The sequence below is a fragment of the Rhinichthys klamathensis genome, unplaced genomic scaffold (assembly GCF_029890125.1).
Source record: "Rhinichthys klamathensis goyatoka isolate OS25496 unplaced genomic scaffold, OSU_Roscu_1.1 h1tg000107l_1, whole genome shotgun sequence".
Lineage (NCBI taxonomy): Eukaryota > Metazoa > Chordata > Actinopteri > Cypriniformes > Leuciscidae > Rhinichthys > Rhinichthys klamathensis.
This window is the reverse complement of record NW_026606645.1, coordinates 1,642,383-1,664,355: the sequence shown is the minus strand read 5'-3', so window position 1 is coordinate 1,664,355 and position 21,973 is coordinate 1,642,383. Positions and strand designations below refer to the sequence as shown.

Sequence of the window (21,973 nt, the reverse complement as noted above, 5' to 3'; positions counted from 1 at the left end):
TAGCAAAATTAAAATCTTAAAAATCTTTTTTGTTGATGTCAAAGGCTGTGTTCAATAAAAACTCTACGATTTCTTTTTCTTGCAGGGAAGTACTGTGGCTATTCAACGCCTAAACCAATAGTCGCCTTAGGAAACCGCATTTTTGTGTACTTTGACACCAACGACAGACACACAGAGAAGGGATTCAAAGCCCTGTACCGCGCTGTGGCCCCTGAGACTGCATCAGGTAATGACAATGAGAGATACATAATGACTTAATTACATAACAGTATTATTAACATGATGGAAGAACAATTAGAGATTTAAAAATGCCCGTCTGCTGCACCTTTCATATCATCATCTAGTGATTGTATCTACTCTGCCAAATACTGAGAGGCTGTTATAAGTGTCTCGCTGCAGCTGACCTAGAAAGAGACGCAGCGTGTTAATGTGTGTGTGTGTGTAACTGGGGTGTATTGGGAGGGAAGGGGGGCTGTCAGAATACCCTTTTGGTGTTTTTCTATGCAGCTAAATCTCTCTCGTTCCCATGCTTCTAGAAATAGTTGGGGCTGGTGGTGTTCTTCAAGGTGACCGTGGGGAGCTGTTGACCCCTGGCTTTCCCGCACAAAACTATGAGAATGGCGCACTCTACCAGGTGCTTCCAATGATCGATATGACCTCTACACCTGCTCTTGATTTATCACAAACTTTCTTTTTCCTCTTTGTTCTCTGGAGTCTGTATCTTTGTCCTTTTCCACCCACTATTCTATTGCTGTTCAATATCTGCTGCCTTAAAGGAATAGTTCACCCAAACGTGAAAAATGTTATATTTACTGACCCTCATGTCGTTCCAAACCTGTAAGACGTTCGTTCATTTTTGACACTTCAAAAAGTTCATAAAGAGATCGTAAAACTAATCCAATGAATTGAGTGATTTAGTCAAAATTTTCTAAAGAGACTAGATTACTTTATATGATGAACGGATTGAATTTAGGCTTTTATTCACATAGAAACATTCTTTAACTCACACTTCAGTTGTGGCAAGCATGTTCGCTTGACGTGCGAGAACCAATGAGGTTCATTCTCTTGTTACGCATCATGTTTGAGCCTCTTTAAGAACCAATGAGGTTCATTCTCGTGTTGCACAGCACATTTGAGCTTCTGCAAGAACCAATGAGGTTTGTTCTCGCTCGTTTGGTTGAGCTTCTGTTTATGTTCGCTGATCAATGTTTAAATGTGAATAAAAGCCTAAATTAGATCTGTTCATCATTTAAAGTGATCGTGTCTCTTTCAGAAAATGTAGACTAAACTGTTCAATTTATTTGGTTTAGTTTTACGAATATCTTTATGAGCTTTTTGAAGTGTCAAAATGGTATTTGCGTCAACTGTCAATGGATGGACAGAAAGCTTTCAGATTTCATCAAACAGATCTTCATTTGTGTTCCGAAAGATGAACGAAAGTCCTACGGGTTTGGAACGATATGAGGGTGAGTAAATGATGACAGAATTTTCATGGCTAAATTTTGTGGGCAAAAAAGGTCTCTTATATTTTGTCTATTGTCAGTAGTGTAGAAATCTATGAACAACTTTAACAGAAGTCACTTTCGAACCAAGCAGCTTTCTTTTGGTCAACACCGTGAATTCGAGTGACCAAAATCAAGTAACCCGATGCAAAATCTCTTTGGGGAAATTTTTCGTACTCAAGCGATATTCTCGATCGTGTGAATTCCTATTGAAATTGCTCAATTTTCGCACACGCATAAATTCGCATTCCCAGTTGATATGTAATGATTTCTCTTTGGACTACTTGAGTGAATCTCATGAAAAAAAAAAAAAATCTTTTTAAACATAATGCATCCAGATTTTTTTTCTTTTTTACTTTGAGGTTGTTAAACGGCCAATCAATCACCTGGCCAATAACCTAGCAACCATTCAGAACCACTTAGCAACTCCTTAGCAATGTCCTTGCATCTATCCACAACACGGCGGAGTGTTTTGCACACACATTTTTTCATAACTTCTAAAAAATATAGTTCCATCATGTATTTTTTATTTTTTATTTTTTTTTATAATGAATCCAGTGACAATCAGATTGCACATACAGAGGAAATTGTGGAGTTTGTGAGGAGTATTTGAAGATTGGTTTTGACATGAGGGCTTTGATTGTGGAAGTCAGATTGCTGGAAGCTTCCTCACAGTGCGGCTCCATCTGGCAGGATATTTACCCACATTAGCTAATCTACCGCCAGCCTTCAAGCCTTGACTTGAAACTAACTCAAGATGCATGAGAAAGCACAATTTCAATCACCAGCCCTGTCAGGATACCCAAATTGCATTTGGATCACTCTATGTTTTGTGTATTTGCTAAAGTCTGCACATGCAAAAACAAAATGCCAGAAGCAGTTTAAATGCTGTAATCTACTTATTCCAAGGTTAGGATTAATGTTAAATTAATTCATTTTTTCATTATGTTGTCCAGTGGATGATACGCGTGCCTGATTGGGAAAAGGTCCGGCTAACATTCACAGCTTTTGACCTTGTCCCAGAATCATGTGGTGACTTTGTGGATGTCTATGATGACGCTTCAGGTGGTGCCACTCAACTGGGTGAGAACTGACATTTACTGAATCCAAAAAGCTTGCCTTTGCTCCACGGTGAACATCTGTGCTCTCATTTTTATCTGCCAAAAAACATAAATCTCAATTAATGTAGGTCGTTTCTGTGGAAACAAGATCCCGGCTCCGGTGTTGTCTAGTGGCAGTAGTATGGTGGTTCGCTTCAAGTCTGATTCGAGCGGGACTGCTAAAGGCTTCAGTGCAACCTACACCATAGCAAGTGCCCCACCGATTACAACCACACCAACAACCACCACCAAAACCACAACCACTGGACCAACAACCACCACACATGCCCCAGAAGGTATAAGTAAAGTCACGGTATTTTCAAAGAAACTACATCAACGCATCACTTACCTGATCATATTACAGGGCTGATGATCACTGAGCCTCCTGCAGTCTAATGACTTTACTTTCAAATGACAGGAATAAAAATACTTTTCCACACCTAAAGAAGCATCTTACATCACACAAGAAAAGTTCATTTAAGGAAGCACCCATAATCAGGGAACTATGTAAGAGGGGTAAATGAATTGTTGTGACAATGAAGGAGATTAAACTAAACAAATAATACATTTATCTAATTATGGCATTAAATGTTGACCCAGAAGACAACTGTATTGCATGTGAAGTTTATAAGTTGCTTTAAATGTGTTGTATCATGTAACTTTGTCTTAGATAATATTATTATAATATCATATTTTGTATTTATTAATATTTATCTCAGTGTATATATATATATACATATATATATATATATATAACATTTAAAATATTTTATATGCAATTGTCTAGATTTTTCTTGCTTTAATTAAAATGTATTTATTATTATTTCGCATTGCATTTAAGCAACTACAATATTTTACTAAAATACGTTAATTAGCAGCAATTATATGTTATAGATATTAATATAAATATTTATATTTTTGGTACGTTTGTCATTTTATATTTTTATGTTTAAGATATTTCTATTTTATTTCAGTTTTAATAATTTTAGAACTCCATATATATAGTGCCATCATCAAGCATGACATGCTTTCTACCCTACATGAAGCCAGATTAGATTTAAAGATTGCAGGTCCTGATGAATTTCTTTTGAGCATTATTGTTCAGACAATAACACTCTGAGCTCTCTGTTCAGACTCTGGCTGTGGGTCCCCTGGGAAGCTGTTCGGACGTAAAGGTCAGATAAACTCCAAGAACTATCCTCAGGCTTATCCTGCAAACTTGAGCTGCTCTTGGGACATCACAGTGGACGAGGGCTTTCTTGTCAAACTGCACATCACCGATCTGGCCACCGTGGGTGAAGCGGGCCAATGCGGCAAAGACAAACTCACCGTCATCGATAGTCAGCAGTCACTGGGTAAGACACGACTCTAAAAAAGATACATAGATTTATGTTTAATAAATGGTGCTTGCAAACTCTGGAACACCTTAGCAACACCCTGGAAACCACCCAAAAGACCCAAGCATCATGGTGGCGAGTTTTGCAAGGGCATTTCTTACAGAAAACATAACAATTTAGTCTGTAATCTACAATGTTTTGTTTAAAACCAAAAATCTTCTAGTTTTGCAATTGCCCGAATCTGCATTATTTAAACTGGGGTTAAAGAGGACCTATTATGCTTTTTTTACATTTCAACTTTCTTTAGTGTATACTTGCTGTTTGAGCATGAAAAACATCTGCTAAGTAAGTTGCAAAACACAAAGTCACTCCAAAGTTAGTTATTCTCTATATCAGTGCGTACTGTTTCTGAACTCCCTGAAACGCCTTGATTGTAGTCTCGAGTTTTCTTCTGGGAACAAACACGTTACTGGTCCAGCCGACCAATCAGAGTGCATTGTGCTTTTCAGAAGGAGGAGCTTCATAGAGACAGGGACTAAACAGAGCGTTACAGAAAGACTGAGCAGAGAGGTGCTGCAACAATGTCAAATATGTGAAAAATAATGTGTTTTTTGAACATTCAAGCTTGAAAACCTATTCTACTACAGCCCAAAATCAAGACTATGTAAAAGGGCATAATAGGTCCTCTTAAATATGTGTACAGACTTGTCCTATTCATGTGACACATCTTCCGGTAATTTCATTGGATAAAATGTGTCAAGCCAACATAGCACTGTGCCAAAACGTGGCCTATCAGGGATGACCTTCGACTCTGTTTTGGGGCCCATATCTAACACTAAATGGGACTGCTGGCGCAAGAGTAGCTGGCGTTCTCATCGCTCTCTCTTATCCCTTGCACAAAGGGACTGTAAAAACTGATTATCATCAGTCTCAGCGAGGCATGAGCCAGCAGGCGAGTGCACTATAAATTACGGCTCCTTATTACTGAACATCAAACAGAGCTGTGAGCAGCTGATACGCTTATCTGCAGCAGCTTTTCAAGGACTGCACGCCAGATACTGTCAATAAGTCCTGGTGCAGGTTGAGAAAGAATGGAAGAGAACGTGTGACGGAAAATACCAAAAGTTTGGGATGTTTGAACTACAAGAAAAGACAAAAAAAAGGACAAGTGTTTTACTGGCTATTTGCAGAGCAGTGAAAGTGTAGACTAGAGGAACAGTACACCCCCTAAAATGTCACTTCATGTCTGTCCAAACCTGTCTGACTTACTTTCTTCCGTGGGACAAAAAAACTGAATTGCTTTTGTCCTCGCAATTAAATTGTTTGACTTAAAACAAGCAAAATTATCTGCCAATGGCGTAAGAAAAATGATCTTGTTTCCCGTTTGAATTTCTTACCCCATTGGCAGATAATTTTGCTTGGTTTAAGCAAAAACTCACTTCATTTTTTTTGAAAACACAACATCATATTTTATGCCATTTTACTTATCTAGTAAAATGCATCTTGATTTAAGAATTTTTAGATATTTGGACTGGAAATGAAAAAATACTAAGTAAGAAAGGCAGGTTTTTTTGCTGTGTGTTATATATATATATGGTTCATAAAACTATATTCCAAGAGATTAAGTCATAAACAGACTTGTTTAAAAAAAACATATGGAAAGTTAACTTCCAATCACTTTTTATTGTAAATGCATGGAAAAGAGTGACCAGTGCATTCTTTAAAAAAAAAAAAAAATCCATGCAATAAAAGAACAAAAATCAAAAGCAGAAATAATTGCTAATTGTTTTAGATCGAGTGTCAAACATCTGAACACAAGGGCTTTGAAATTCATTAAATGAATAAAAACAAGTTCAGTTTTGGTCCACCAGCAGTCATGGACTGCATGGCTCATTTGTCTTGACATTGTGTCCTTACTTGCCTGTTGCAAGTGTGTGTATACTGTATGTGTGTGTTCTTCACATCACTTCTTTATTCTGGCTGTCAAGACGAATCGGTGTGTGAGTGTTAGTTCTGCTGACAGTCCGTATTACCCTGAAGATAGGAGTAGTACAAACAGTTTCAATGGAAATGCGAAACAAACCATGTTAACCTGAGCTACACAGTATATGAAATTCTTAATATTAATAATGAATTTGACTTGTATTGCAGGAATACTGATTAGCACACATGGCATGAGTTAATTTCTCTCACATAATTAGATGCCATTCAACAAATGAAATAATCATTAACTTCGAATGAAATAATCATTATCTTCAAATGAAATGGAGATGATGACTTCCTAAATGCATTTTTGTACTATTAAAGCTGAAGTATTGAAACCTGAAGCTGAAGTCTTTTTTAAATGCATAACAACTTGCAAACACAAAAAGTTGCCATTGTTTATTACAGACGAATCAAATCTACATTAACAACAAAGCTTGCACAGGCCCTTTGTTGAGTAAAAAAAGTATAGCTACCATTATTTTCTATGCACCAATAATAAACTGAACACAACTTACCTTAAAGGTGAACTAAGTAACTTTTTTACCTTAACAGAACAGCTTTGGAGTCATTGTAATGTTTATATTACTGATTTCGTGTTGAATGGTGGTCGTCTCGCACCCCCCTGGTGCCTGTGAGCCGCAAAACCACCCTTGCAACTTTGGGCCGGCCTCAGTGTTAGGAAGTATCGTGTGATATCAGGTCTCGCGAGGTAACAAATTGCTTTACGGCAAAAAACAGATCTGATAAAATGAGTATCAAACAGAAATAACCCGGCGCCGTATACATGAGGCGCACATACAATACAGACTGCCGACAGTTAAACAGGGCGCGCGCAGCTCTTAAAGGGGCCATACCTTATTTCCACTCGTTACAGCGTCCATCCTACTGAACAGGTACCGGTGTACAGGGGGAGGGGATCCGGCCGTGAGTGCGAGCCATCTCTGCGTGAGTGCTATTCACGACAGTACAAGTACTCCACAGCGACTCTAGGGGTCGCTGTTTGACAAAAACGGAATTCCTACTTAGTGCTGCTTTAAGTATGTACAGTTACAGAAACTTGCGGTGTATTTCATTTTAAGGTTCAAGGAAAATTAAAATATCAAACGGAAAACACGTTAAAAACAGACTGTTCTATTCATACAGTTATGGTCTGAAAAGTCTATTCAAGGCAAATGGGAATCGGAATAGTACAGTCAGGTATGTTTGTAAATATTATTATTATAAAGGTACAGTACCCAAAAATAGCCTGTTTATTTCTAAGAGCCAGGAGGGGGTGAATCGTCTTGTGAAACGAAATGACAACTGTTGATGTCTTGTTGATAAAAGAAACCTTGACTAACATTGTAAGCTGACTTAAGTGCAATTGATGCAAAACCAGTAATTTCAATCTTCTGACTTTGGGCAATAAGATGCATAGTGATGCAGAAACTTCTCTCTCTCTCTCTCTCTCTCTCTCTCTCTCTCTCTCTCTCTCTCTCTCTCTCTCATTTCCGGTGCGATTGGTGAGTTTGTGTGTGCGGAGCGGTGTGAGCGTTTTTTTTTTTTTTTTTTTTTTTTTTTTTTTTGATGGTTGGTTGTTATTAGGTTTTTGTTAGTCTAGTTTGAGGGCCGTGTGTGATCCGGTTTTTGGAGGCATGTCGGCCCGTCAAACGCAGGGTTTGAGTTCACTCACGAGACGCCATGCGATTAAGGTGGCGTCGGCGGTGAGCGTTGAAGAATGTTGCTTGGCCATTGGGGAAGTGGTGGGTCACGCGAGCGTTTTGTCCGCTTCCCGAATGAACAATGCAACAGTGGTTTTTCTGGATAGTGTGGACAAAGCAAATGAGTTGGTTGAACGAGGAATTGTCATTGATGGTGAATTCATTTCAATTCTCCCTCTTTCCTTACCAGCGAAAAAGGTCATTTTATCTAATGTGCCACCTTTTGTCAGTGATGGTTTTCTAACGGAGGCTTTGACACGTTACGGAAAGTTGGTGTCTGCAATAAAAAAGATTCCGATTAGTAGCGACTCGCCTTTATTGAAACATATTGTTTCTTTTAGGCGGTTTGTGTACATGATTATTCCGGACGATGCAGATCTAGATCTTACACTGAATTTTCGAAGTGACGATTTTAACTATGCTATTTACGTCACGACTGGAAAAGTCAAATGCTTTGGATGTGGTAATACAGGGCATTTCATTCGGAATTGTCCCAACAAAAATACTGAGGGAGAAAAAGGGGGAAAAAATGGAACAGTTGAACTTGAAGAAAAGGATGGAAAGGAGTCTGAGGCGGAAGCTCAGGTAATAGGCTTGGCTTTGGAAAATAATAATGTTGTAGATCGCACGTTAGAAATTGAGGCTGAACCAGTTCTTTCTCAGATTGAGCAAGGGAATAGTAATCCTAATGTTCTACCTACTACAGTAAATGATTCAAGCGTCTTAGACACGGTGGCTTCCTCTTCAGAAGGTAAAGAGGAAGGTGCAAATGATGATGAGATTAGGATAGCTTGTGAAGGTGCACAGTTAACTTCGGAACAAGAGCAATTTTTTTTCAAGACTCCCCAAAAAAGAAAGATGGAAAATAAGTTGTTAGACGCTAAAGTAAGTAAGACCGTTGGTCTACAAAATGAGGAAATGCAAGATACGGAAAGTGACAGTGACTCGTCAGAATGCAGTATGAGTTTTTCACAAGGTGAAACTAACGTTACTGATCGAAGTTATGGTCTTGAGGACATAAAATTGTTCCTCAGGGCAACAAAAAATAAAAGGGGTGTAAAAATAAAAGATTTTTTTCCTGACTTGAAACAATTTGCTGATCAAGCAAAAAGTGGGATGGCTAGTGATTCCTTTACCAACAAAGAAGTATATAGGTTGAAGAAAATTGTGAGGAACATAAACAGCACCCTTGAAAATGATGCGGTTTAAGATGAAGAAAAATAATTTCATTTTTTGTGGTAAATTGAGGTTGTTCTTTTTCTTTTTCTTCATTATGAGTGAAGTACATATTGCGTCTATGAATGTTAATGGGGCAAGGAATCCTAAAAAAAGAGCACAGATTTTTTAAGAAATGGTACAGAAAAACATAGATATAGCTTTTTTACAAGAAACTCATAGTAGTATAGATAATGTGGTTGACTGGATGAAGGAATTTAATGGTATATCTGTATTAAGTCATTATTCAAATGTGAGTGGTGGAGTTGCTATTCTATTTAGTAAAATTTTTAAACCGATCTCGTATGATGTAGATGAAATTATGAAAGGTAGATTGTTAAAAGTCAGAGCTGTTTATGAAACTTTTGTATTTGTTTTTATTTGTGTTTATACTCCAACAGCACCTATAGAAAGGTTACTGTTTTTAGATACTCTTTGTTCAACGCTTGAAAACTGCTGTACTGAAGATTTTCTATTTGTGGGTGGTGATTTTAATTGCACTGAACTTGATATAGACCGTAATCATGTTGAACCTCATATGGCTTCGCGCAAACGTTTAATTCATTTGATTGAGAAATTTGATTTATGTGACATTTGGAGAACTATGAATGATAATGAAAAGCAATATACATGGGCTCATGTACGCGATAATCATATATCATTGGCTAGGTTAGATAGATTTTATATTTTTAAACATCATTTGAATGTGTTTAACAAATGTTTTATCACACCTTTGTCTTTTACTGATCATCAAATGGTCAGTTGTAAATTTATTTTAAATTCAGTGAAATCTAAGAGTGCATATTGGCATTTTAATACAAGTCTTTTAAATGATAAATTATTTACTGAATCATTTAAAATTTTTTGGAAGGTTTTTAAAGAAGATAAATCTTCTTTTAAATCTATACAACAATGGTGGGATTATGGCAAGGTGCAAATAAAACAATTCACACAACAATATACTCAAAATGTCACAAAAGAATTGAATCGTTCTTTAATAATGCTTGAAAAAGATTTGATGGATTTACAAAAGTTGTCTCAGACCTCAAGTGATAGTAATTTTATGGAAACCTTTTTAAAGAAAAAAACTGAACTTAAAGAGCTATTAGAACATAAAGCACAAGGAGCATTAGTTCGTGCTCATTTTCTAAACATTGATCAAATGGATGCGCCTTCCAAATATTTCTTTGGTCATGAAAAAAAAAATGGGCAGAAACGTTTAATTCATGCTCTGCGTTCTGAGGATGGTATTTTGTTATCCAATCCCAGACAGATGCGTGAGATAACAAGACGGTTCTATCAGTCCCTGTACAGAAGTGAACTTGAGCCGGAAAAGGAAGGAAAATGCCCTTTCTTGGAGGATCTACCTAAGATATCAGAAGAGTCCAATGAAGAACTGGAATGTGGCCTAACTCTGGGAGAGCTGTATAAAGCACTTCATGATATGGAGTCTGGGAAAGCTCCGGGAGTAGATGGGCTTCCAGTGGACTTCTTCAAAGTTTTCTGGTCGGAGTTGGGAGTTGACATGCTAGAGGTGTTCAATGACAGCTTGCTAAAGGGTCGGCTGCCGTTGAGCTGCCGAAGGGCAGTGGTCACTCTCCTTCCGAAAAAAGGAGATCTTACTGAAATCAAGAACTGGAGGCCGGTATCACTTCTGTGCAGTGATTATAAGTTACTGTCTAAAACTTTAGCTAATAGATTGACTAAAGTAATGGGACAGGTGATTCATCTAGATCAATCTTACTGTATACCAAACAGGTCAATCTTTGACAATATTTCTTTAATTAGAGATATTATACAGGTTTCCAAATTATTTAATATCAATTGTGGTTTGTTGTCTTTAGACCAAGAGAAAGCTTTCGACCGGGTTGAGCATGCTTATTTATGGGACGTTTTAAAGGCTTTTGGTTTTAATGAGAAGTTTTCAAACATGATTAAAATTCTTTATGGTGACATTGAGAGTGTAATTAAGTTTAATGGTGGCTTATGTGCTCCATTCGAGGTCAGTAGAGGTACTAGACAAGGTTGTTCATTATCTGGAATGCTATATTCTCTTGCTATTGAACCACTTCTACAAACAATCAGGAAGAATTTAGATGGTTTAAGGGTACCATTGTGTGATGTTAATTTCTGTATATCAGCTTATGCTGATGACCTAATAATAATGATTAATAAACAAAGTGATATTCATGTTTTATTTACATTGATTGAAGACTTTGGAAAATGGTCCTCAGCAAAAGTAAATTGGAAAAAAAGTGAGGCATTTTTACTGGGGGACTGGAATGATATGAAAACCAATTCTTCCTGAAGGTCTGTGTTGGAATAGGTGGGGTTTGAAATATCTTGGAGTTTTTTTAGGAGATGATAATGTCATTCAAAAAAATTGGGATGGGTTATTACAAAAAGTGAAAGGTCGTCTAGACAAATGGAAGTGGATTCTACCCAACTTGTCTTATAGGGGAAGAACACTTATTGTAAATAATTTGGTTGCGTCACTTTTATGGCACAGATTGGTTTGTATTGATCCTCCATCAAAATTGATGGCTGAAATTCAAGCGGTTTTTGTTGATTTTTTTTGGGACAAGCTTCATTGGGTTCCGCAGAGTATTTTATTTTTGCCCAAAGAAGAAGGGGGCCAAGGATTGGTACATCTCCAGAGCAGGATTGCAGCTTTTCGGCTGCATTTTCTTCAAAGACTTCTTGATGGACCGATAAATGTCAGTTGGAGGGCGATCAGTGGTGTTTTATTAAGGACTGTTGGAAACCTTGGAATGGATAAATCTCTTTTTTTAATGGACCCGAAGTGCTTGGATCTTTCGAAATTGTCATCATTTTATCAGCAGCTTTTCAAGATCTGGAGTTTTTTTCATATTCAAAGGACTGAAAATTTTCATTCCATTTACTGGTTGCTTAATGAACCCTTGATTTGTAATGCAAGACTGGATCTGTCTGCATCCAATTTTTTACCAGGATTCAATAAGACTTTACAAAACTCAGGAATTTTTGTTTTAAAACATTTAATGGGTTTAACTGGACCTCATTTTAAGAATGTAGAAGCTGCCACTGTAAAATTGGGAATCAGATCTGTTCGTTCAGTAACTCGATTTGTGAATAAGTTAAAAGAATGCTTTACGGATGAAGAAACAATGATGTTAGAGGATTTCTTTTCAGGGACTTGTGTCACTGACAGTGAAGATCTTTTCCCTTGTTTGTTGATTCAACCAAATGTTGAAGAGTATTCTGGGTGTTTCTTTCAACAAAATAGGTTCTCATCTGTTGATTTTTTCTCATGTGGGCGGAAAGAGTTGTATAGAATGTGTGTGCTCTTTCTCAACAAAAAGACACTTGATAAGAGAGTTGATACTCCTTGGTGTTCGGTCTTAAAAATAGGTGATGAGGTAAGACCCGAATGGAGAGTTTTGTACAAGCCACCATTATCGAAAAGAACAGGGGACTTGCAGTGGAGAATCCTGCATGGGGCAATTGCGGTGAATTCTTTTGTTTCAATTTTGGATTCAAAGAATGACTCAGGTTGCCCTTTTTGTTCTCAAAAAGAGACTGTGTTTCATGCATTTATGCAATGCATCAGACTGAAAAATTTGCTTGTAATGGTGAAAGAGTTGTGCAATAAGTTTACCGAGCGTTGTTGTCATGAAACTTTTATTTTTGGTTTTAAATATGCACAGACAAAGCGTGTTACGTTTCAGTTGTTGAATTTTATTCTCTCTCTCTCTCTCTCTCTCTCTCTCTCTCTCTCTCTCTCTCTCTCTCTCTCTCTCTCTCTCTCTCTCTCTCTCCTCAGGCACACACTGCGGGTTTGTTCTTCCCCCAGTTCTAATCAGTGTCAGTAACAACATGTCGCTGAGTTTCCAGTCAGATGCGCGGCTAGCCGACCGTGGCTTCTCTGCCACATGGGAAGCTGTGTATCCAGAGGACCTTTCTGGTAAAACCCCTTACAAACTCATAAAGACATCTATCTACTCACACCTACGCACACACACACCTCGGATGAATACTGCTGATGCAGCTGCGAGCATCAACAGCCATCAGCAACCCTGTGTGTCTTGTGAGATTTTATATGTGTGTGTCCCATGGAGATTTTGAAATCCAGGTAATGAGGGTAGAATAACAATGCAGAATAACCATGGGAAAACAGTGTGGTAGACACAGTCAAATTAATTTAATCGTCCAATTTTAGCAATAATTTAATAAGATTTTAGAAATCTAATTATATATTGGAAATCTCATTTTAGAGATCTGTTACACATCTCCAAACTGGAATAGTGCCGAATCGCTCAAATAAATACTCTGGCTGACACATTGGCAATTGAAAGAGCTATATTTCACAGTACATAATATACACATTCCTGGATTTATGAAAAACATTTCCCCTTCACCAGATGCTACACCCCTAAAAAAGGAGAGGGAACCATCTGTAGTCATGCTGATTGACGCCTGCATTAACATGCATTGCAAGTGTTCACAGTTATGCTTGTCTCTATGACATATTCTACTTAGACACACAGTAAATTCTGCCTGTAGTTTCCCTCTGCCTGTGCAGTGAACCAGAAATGCATTATATACCGTATACATTTTATACATTATTATATATACTTATACATTTTATACTGTACATGTATTATGCATTTTTAATATAATTTTTCTAAAATACAAAAATGCTGTTAAAGGGGATCTTTTATGAAAGTCTTGATTTTCAAAGTCTTGATTTTGGTTTTGGGCTCTACTAGAATAGGTTTTCATACTTTAACGTTCATAAACACATTATTTTTTCACATATTTCACATTGTTGCAGCACCTCTCTTCCCAGTCTGTCAGTAACGCTCTGTTTAGTTCCTGTCTCTATGAAGCTCCTTCTTCTGAAAAGGACATTGTGCTCTGATTGGGCGGCTGGATCAGTGTGTTGTGATTGGTCAACCACTTCGAGCGTGTTTGGGAAATGTCACGCTCCTTACCATAACCACGAGTTTCAACACACTAACGAACTCAACCGTTTTTTTGCATATATGCCTTGGGCGGGAATTATTTAAATGAGGAATATTCTGACGTGTTCGTTCCCAGAAGAAAACTGCCTTAGGAGTAAATTTGTGTTTTGTAGACTTTGAAGACCTTTTTCATGCTCAAACAGCAACATTAAGGCTCGTACACACTGGGACGAATATCGGCGCGCGTTATTCGCCAGCGTTTTTCAACGCGTTTTTTGTGTTCACACCCAAGCGATTTTCGCTGACGATGAGCCGAGTGAACATGCCAATTCATTCCCTGACATTAGATGGCGCTTAATGTAAAACAGAAATAGTCCTATGTTGTAGTCGCTGTCGCGTTTGTCATATAGTTCTTTATGATCCGACACCAACGAGACCAGCAGCTCTACATTCATCTTGCCTTGCATCTTCCTCGTCTTATTTCTCCTCGGCAGTGTAGACGCTACTTGGCGGACATCTTCTTCGCCGTTACGTATGTGTGCTCGGCAAGACCGTTTTGTGTTTGAGCGCCCCCAAGTTGTGTTTTACTGTAACTTCAGAAGCTCCAGACACGTGAGTAAAAGCGCCAATCTCATTGGTCGGATAGTTTTTGACGCGGCGCATCAAACTAAAAAAACGAACCCAAGGCGTTTTTTAAAAAGTGACGCTTTTACGCGTGGCGTTTTTCGTGTCAGTGTGCACACTCACATTGGCGCCCTTTGTTTAGAAATTCGTCCCTGTGTGAACAGGCCTTTACACAGTAAAGAAAGTTGAAAATGTAAAAAAGCAAGATCGTACAGACCATTGGCACCAATTGTCTACAATCTACTTAATCTGCAGTCACATTTACCATTGTTCTGATAAATTTCATGAGCGAAATCCAGTCATTTCAATAGAATCTGCATGGTCGGGTATTTTGCGCAAGGGCGAAACATTTCCGCATGCAGATATCGCATCAGGGTCGGATTGATTAACGAAATCAAATGGGTGTGAAACCGACTTTTGTGCAAGTGGTACTTCATGCATCACTATTGACAGTGTGTGATGGACCTTTTTTATTGGCAACATTTTGCTAATGTGGCCTCACCTTAATAAAGTGTACAAAGCGTTTAAAAAAAAATGCAGCCCTGTACTGAGGAAAAACAGCTAAATGATCCCATTGTCATTGGGACAAAATATATGTTTAAAGTTAAAAGTTAAATAATAATGAAAGTTTCTCAATTCACCTGCCACTGGCAGGTCTGGTGAAAAGTTAATTTTGGACCATGGTGACATGGACCTGGGGCTAAATCTTGAGATTCCATGTACAAGCTGACTTCTGCTATAACAAGACACAATGTCGTGACATTTTGCTTGGTTGGAACAATTCTACCTTTTAACTGTCACATTTTATAGCCGTGAGTCTGTCCGAAGGCACCAAACCGCACTTATGATGTCCTGCAGATATCCAGGGATGTGGAGGTTTCTCACAGGAGGAGACAGGCATCATCAAATCTCAAAACTGGCCCATGAACTATCCGGCTAACAGCATGTGTCTATGGACCATACGCCATCCGAAGGGGAAGACCATTAAATTGACGTTCACTGATTTTGACGTGGAAGAGGCTGGCATCCTTTTCGGCCAGTGCAATGACAAGGTGGTCGTCTACGACGGGACACGACCTGGAGCAAAAAAATACGGTGAGCAAGGACGAGGAATGCTTTGCAAGGACGCCTGTTTATGAGACCCTTTAAATCAGTTAAAACTGTGACATATTTATAACCTCCATTCAGTCAAACCAGACATATGTTTATAATTTACCGTCCACTAAAAGCAGAGGACTTGCATGCTTTTAAGAGCTATAGAAGGCAATTCATTCAAATGAATTGACTTTCTTACAGGCCCCTTCTGCGGCTCCACAACGCCTGCTGTCATCGAAAGCACAACAAATGAACTTGTGATACGTTTCCATGCCGACTTTTTCATTGAGGGAAAAGGTTTCCGTGCTCACTGGACTACCGATTCTACCTTACCTACCCCTACCGAACCTCCGGTGCCACCCAACCCATGGGACGACATCACGATAGGTATGAGCAAAATCATTTCAGAATGAGATTTATTGGCACGTAAACATCATTTCCAGCTAATATAAATCAAGAGCTGATCATTCTAACCAGATATTGCATGTCTGTATTGTCACATTGGCAAGCACCAAGAAACCCCTACCAATGCCTTTGCAAACACCAAAACTGCATAGAAAATGCAGGTCATTCCTACATATTTGGAAGATTTTATGTTTTATGTAAACAATACTGCACATTTTACATAAAATGTTAATCAATTTTCATGCCACATTCATGCTGGGGCTAAAAGATCCCAAAGATCCCAAGGTCTGCTATAACATCAAGACACAATTTTATGACATAAAAAAAAAAAAAAAATTCTCTTTGACATAAAACACAATATATTGTAATAAATGTTTTTTTAATGTGTGAAACCATTTATTTTATGTCCCAACTCCAGTTCACCTTGTTACATTGGTGCTACTTGCCCTTTAAAATCGTAAGCATATGCCCTAAATCACATGACTTGCTAGAAGTGACATCATTTCTTTGGAGGGAAATTTCTAAGGTTGTGTCCAAAATCTATACCCTTAAAGGAATAGTTCAGTTAAAAATTAAACTTCTGTCATGAGTTTCTTCTGCTGAACACAAAAGAAGATATTTTGAAGAATGTCGGTAACCAGACAGTTGATGACTTTGACTTCAATAATATTTTTTTTTTCCTACTTTGGAAGTTAATGGGGTCCATCAACTGTCAGGTTTCCCTGGAAACATGGTCAAAATTTTACATCCGCCAATCACATTTTCAATATATTCCTGTGCACTACCAAAATATCCTTTGAAAACTCTGGTCTATTTTTCTGGGTAACTTAGAGCGAAGGTAATTGACAGCTGAAATCACTCAGCATGATAGAAATCTCCTCAGATAAAGCCTTCATCTGAATGCACAGACTGGCCTGAGAACTGTGGGAAGCCCGCGATCCCTCCCGCTGTCAACACTCGCATAGTCAACGGAGAACCTGCCAATCCTCACTCCTGGCCATGGCAAGTGTCCATGCAGGTACGGTTAAGCCTTCGTCCAATCTCACATCCGTCCCAGAAGAGATTTCAGATGTCTTATATGACAGGAAAGTTAATGTTTGTTGATTCATCTTATTAAAGATAAAATGGTGTTTATTCAAAGCTAATGATATGTGAAATGAAATAAGATATTACCAGGGTTAGTGTGCTTGAGGTCAGTTATTAACTTGTTGCTGTTATAATCATGATTGTTAGTTATGTTTGCGAAAGGAAGCATCAATATTAATATTGGTCTAACTAAGGACAAGGGATTTGATCAAACCTCTAACCCTAAGTGTTAAACATACTGCATAACTCATCCTGCACTGTTTGTATAAGAATAAAAATAGTACATTTTTATTCTCATGCATATTTATTGAAGGTTTGGCGTGACGCAGAGCCTTCACCTAAGTTGGGTCATACATGTGGTGGAACGCTTATCCATAAGAACTGGGTCCTGACAGCTGCTCACTGCTTCATCAGGTTACAAAAATTATTTACATTCTCTGATATTTATATATAACATATGCATGTATGTATCTATCTATCTATCTATCTATGAAAGAGACTCTTCTGCTCACCAAGGCTGCATTTATTTGATCAAAAATACAAAAAAAAAGTATACTATTGTGAAATATTATTACAATTTTAAATAACTGTTTTTTATTTGTATATATATTCAAACGTAATTCATGTGATGGCAAAGCTGAATTAAGAATCATTACTCCAGTCTTCAGTGTCACATGATCCTTCAGAAATCATTCTGATATGCCGATTTGATGCTTAAAGGGATAACCGATTCGATGTGTGTGTGTGGATTTTTATCAGGTATGCCGATGAGCTGCAGCGCTGGAAAATGTGTTTAGGGAAACACAACCTGACCTTCTCTGAGCCAAGCGAGCAGTGCTTTAACGTGCTTGGCATCTATCGCCACGAGGGCTTCCAGTACCCAACTGTGCCAACTGTGGAGTTTGATATCGCCCTGGTGCGACTGGATGGAGAGGTCACACCCACCGACTACATTCATTTCGCCTGTCTGCCTTCAGTTGAGGAGGTCCTGCCCGCGGGCAAAAGATGCTACGCCACCGGCTGGGGAGACGAAACAGGTTAGTTTACTCAGTTTAATCGCATGACATTGTTCTGTGTTGCCCAGTGAATTATAGTAATTCAACTGAATTGTAAAGTTTGGTGGTGGTTTTGCTCATTTAAAGCTGCTGTAAGTGGTTTTATTTACAGCACATAAAATGTATCCTACTTGGCAGCACTTGTTAGTCAATCAAAAAACTTGGAGGGGCTTGGAGTTGTTTTGAGTTTGCGTTTTGGGGAGGACTTCCTGTTTGTGTGTAGTTCACGTCAGGGAGTAAAAGGTTGTTAGTTTCAGCAGCTCAGCAGCTGGTCGATGTCTTCACTTTATTTAACATTATTTAGGGGAAACAATCTTTATCCTCTGATAGTCATTAAAAGTGACTGTGTGTTTCAAAGTCATTATAATAAATAATTAAAATAAATACAATCTTATTGTATTTAAAATACAAATTTAAATAATAATAATATTCTTGCATGCAAAATCATTGTCATTGTTATGCTAAAACTATAGATTAAAAAAGAAATTATTAATATTTTGAATACACTTATTTTATATTTTCTGTTTTTATTTTAATTGTAAAGTTTTAGTAATTTTTCTCATTTGCTTTTTATGTTATTTTTATTTGTTTTTTATTTCATTGATTTCATTTTATGCCACTTTTTTATTTCAATTAAATAATTTTATTTTGAACAGTTTAGTTTTAGTTAACAATAACAACACTGGATGAAATAAAATAAAATATAAATATTAGATTAACTTATATTAGAAGAAATTAAATGAAAATAGAAATGGTGCCTTGGATAACTGGTTTATTATATTATAGTAGATGTTTTGTCAGTGATGGATTTTTGGTGGGGTTTTATTTTTCTGTCTGCTACTAGAAGCTACTATTATAGAGTGATCTGTCTCAAAGTGTTTTACGCTCAGGCGATTGGATAGCTTTTTAACATCCCCATCTGAATTTGATTTATAAACATATTTGCCCTGATGTATAAAAACAGGCACTAAAAATATACAGATCCTACATATCCAATATATACCAGTACTCACTGGCCCACATATCTGACAGTCCCGACTCCTGATAGTCCCCAAAGACTCTGGGGTGATTGCTCCCTCTGCTGTGCAGTTTTGATAATGCATCCTAGCAGGGCCTGAAGTTAACTTTTTTGGCCACCAGCCACTGTGGCAGGTGGATATCAAAATTCACCTGCCACAGAGACTTTTTACCAGCCTTTTTTTTTTTTTTTGCCTCATTTTCATAGGTGAAAAACGGGAATTTCACAATATTGTTCTTTAACTTGTACACATTTAAGTGCTGTCAAGTTATTAACGAAATCAATATAAGTAATAATAACTCTTAGAATATACATTTAAAAAAAATCTTTTTATTCATTGATTTTGACACACACACGCACAACAGATCTATAGACCTACCGCAGCTCGTATGTAACGTTAAACAAATCACCCGCGGCTGTGTTGATGGCTGATTTAGTCACGTAGACAGCTAGGTCCTGACAGCTTTTAGTTACAGCGTTCAGGAACCGTTAAGCAGAACTAAATTAATATTATTACTGGTAAAGTTACCGGGTACCGGACATTTTCTCACCGGTTCCCAACTCCCAACATGTACTACAGTTGCACACGCACACATCTGTGCAACTGTCATTGTTCTGGAGCCTACGTCAGCGTTACATTATCTCATCCCATCTCACCAACAGTTCAATACTGGCACATCCAAACGTAGTCAGAAAAGGGCCTCATCTTCTTTCTGATCGCATGAACGTTACGAAACAACAGTCGCTGTCATAAATCAGCCGCTCACGAACCTTGCCGTTGTCGCCAATTGACCACTTTGTATTAAAATGTCTTCTTTTACTTTTCTTTGACTCATCCTCATCTTTTTGTTGGTTGCTTGTTTCAGCTGGCCTTTTTACCCCAGTAATGTGCCGCCACATTATAGCTAAGGTCCAACGCAATGAAAATGAAAACGAAAACGTAAAAAAAAAACCTAATGAATCACTCAATTCTCATTGGCTACCCGCCAATGTGGCAGGTAGATTGACAGTGTTACCCGCCAATAGCAAAATTCACCCGCATTTGGCAGGTGGTCGGGTGTTAATTTCAGGCCCTGCATCCTAGAATGCACAATCATATTAGGTTAGATTAGAATCCTTATTTATCTTCCAGTGACCAGCTACCTTTGCAGTGTGAGACAATAGGTAAAAAATAACTACTAATACATAATGCCATCTTGCCCACAGGTAACTCCACTGCTCCTAAAGTCGCTGAGGCGTTGAACCAGGTGGCCCTGCCGGTAGTGCCGTACGACACCTGTAAACGCATGGACTACTGGTGGTTCCAGGTCAAGACCTCCATGATCTGCTGCGGCTACACTTTACCTGATGAGCTCAAGTCTGTATGCCAGGTATGGAACGTTTCTGAGACTTAAGTACAGTTAACATCTGTTGTAAATTTATTCATTGGCCATTTCCAACTCTAATTTGTGCAGATTGTCTTACATATCCAATATATATCCTAAACACTCCAAATATACTGTTATTTGTAATTATGCTACCAAATGAAAGAGCAGAACAAACAACAAACCAACCAAAAGCTTATGTAACCGGTCCTACCTGACCCACTGCGACTGGGATTGAGAGCATGAGAGAATGCTAAAGACCGCAGTCTCTAGCGTCAGTTGCTAGTGCGCCTCTTGAGGCCAGGGGAGTGAGGTTTACACGCACAGCTCTTACTAGCTTACCTTCGTTACACTCACCTCCCTAAACCTCACTCCCATCCGGGTCACCGCACCAAATTTAACCAATCCTACTTGATTCGAACCGCTGTCTCCGGATGGGAGGCGGGCATGCTAACAAGTATGCTAAAAACCGCAGTCTCTAGCGTCAGTCGCTAGTATGCCTCTTGAGGCCATGGCGTGAGGTTTACACGCACAGCTCTTACTAACTTTCCTCCATTACACTTACCCCCCAAACCTCATTCCTATTCCGGGTCACCGCACCAAATTTAACCAATCCTACTTGATTCGAACCGCTGTCTCCGGATGGGAGGCGGGCATGCTAACAAGTATGCTAAAAACCGCAGTCTCTAGCGTCAGTCGCTAATATGCCTCTTGAGGCCATGGCGTGAGGTTTACACGCACAGCTCTTACTTGCTTTCCTCCATTACACTTACCCCCCAAACCTCACTCCCACCTGGGTCACGGCACCAAATTTAACCAATCCTACTTGATTCGAACCGCTGTCTCCGGATGGGAGGCGAGTGCCCTAACAAGGACGCTAAAGACCGCAGTCTCTAGCGTCAGTTGCTAGTGCGCCTCTTGAGGCCAGGGGAGTGAGGTTTACACGCACAGTTCTTACTAGCTTGCCTCCATTACGCTCATAACATTCATTTAATGTGATAGGGTGACTCGGGTGGACCCCTGGTATGCCAAGACAGCCCCTCTGCCCCTTGGGAGGTGCATGGCATCACTAGTTTTGGTCCAATCGGCTGTGTCTTTGAAAAGAAGCCCAGCGTCTTCACTCGTTCCTCTGCCTACCTGCCCTGGATTGAGAACATCATTCGCAAAGACATCTATGACCTCATCGGTATGTACGTTAGCACCGCTGGTCGGGAGAATCTTGATTCTTTTGGAATCAGTTGAAGATTTTAGAGTGGATTTTAAAAAGCATTCTCTTTTTCTTAAGGTTCTGGTTGTGGCGGACTGAAGGATCTGGTTGGCTCGGAAGGCATGCTGGCATCAATGGATCATCCATATAGTTACAGTAACAGAGCTTCCTGCCGATGGAATATCCGTGTGCCCACAGGAAAAAACATCTTCCTTCACTTTAGCAACTTCTCCCTGGAGGAGACCACACTTTGCCTCAATGACAAAGTCACTCTCAGTGATAACATTGGGACTTTAGGTAGCCATACCCCATGTGGCATATCCAAATATACCAGTA

General features: G+C 38.7%; 1 protein-coding gene across 1 annotated transcript in view; it reads left to right on the top strand.

Annotated features, from left to right (window-relative positions):
- The window catches only part of zgc:154142 (uncharacterized protein LOC555481 homolog), a 29,097-nt gene that overhangs the window by 5,451 nt on the left and 1,673 nt on the right, over positions 1-21,973 (top strand). The window contains exons 4-17 of the mRNA XM_056253566.1: positions 86-226; positions 537-634; positions 2,459-2,585; positions 2,692-2,898; positions 3,736-3,957; positions 12,643-12,783; positions 15,266-15,502; positions 15,704-15,889; positions 16,816-16,925; positions 17,307-17,407; positions 17,753-18,030; positions 20,273-20,436; positions 21,433-21,616; positions 21,716-21,934. Coding sequence (XP_056109541.1) covers positions 86-226; positions 537-634; positions 2,459-2,585; positions 2,692-2,898; positions 3,736-3,957; positions 12,643-12,783; positions 15,266-15,502; positions 15,704-15,889; positions 16,816-16,925; positions 17,307-17,407; positions 17,753-18,030; positions 20,273-20,436; positions 21,433-21,616; positions 21,716-21,934 — 2,415 coding nt within the window. The remainder of the gene's footprint in view (positions 1-85; positions 227-536; positions 635-2,458; positions 2,586-2,691; positions 2,899-3,735; positions 3,958-12,642; positions 12,784-15,265; positions 15,503-15,703; positions 15,890-16,815; positions 16,926-17,306; positions 17,408-17,752; positions 18,031-20,272; positions 20,437-21,432; positions 21,617-21,715; positions 21,935-21,973) is intronic.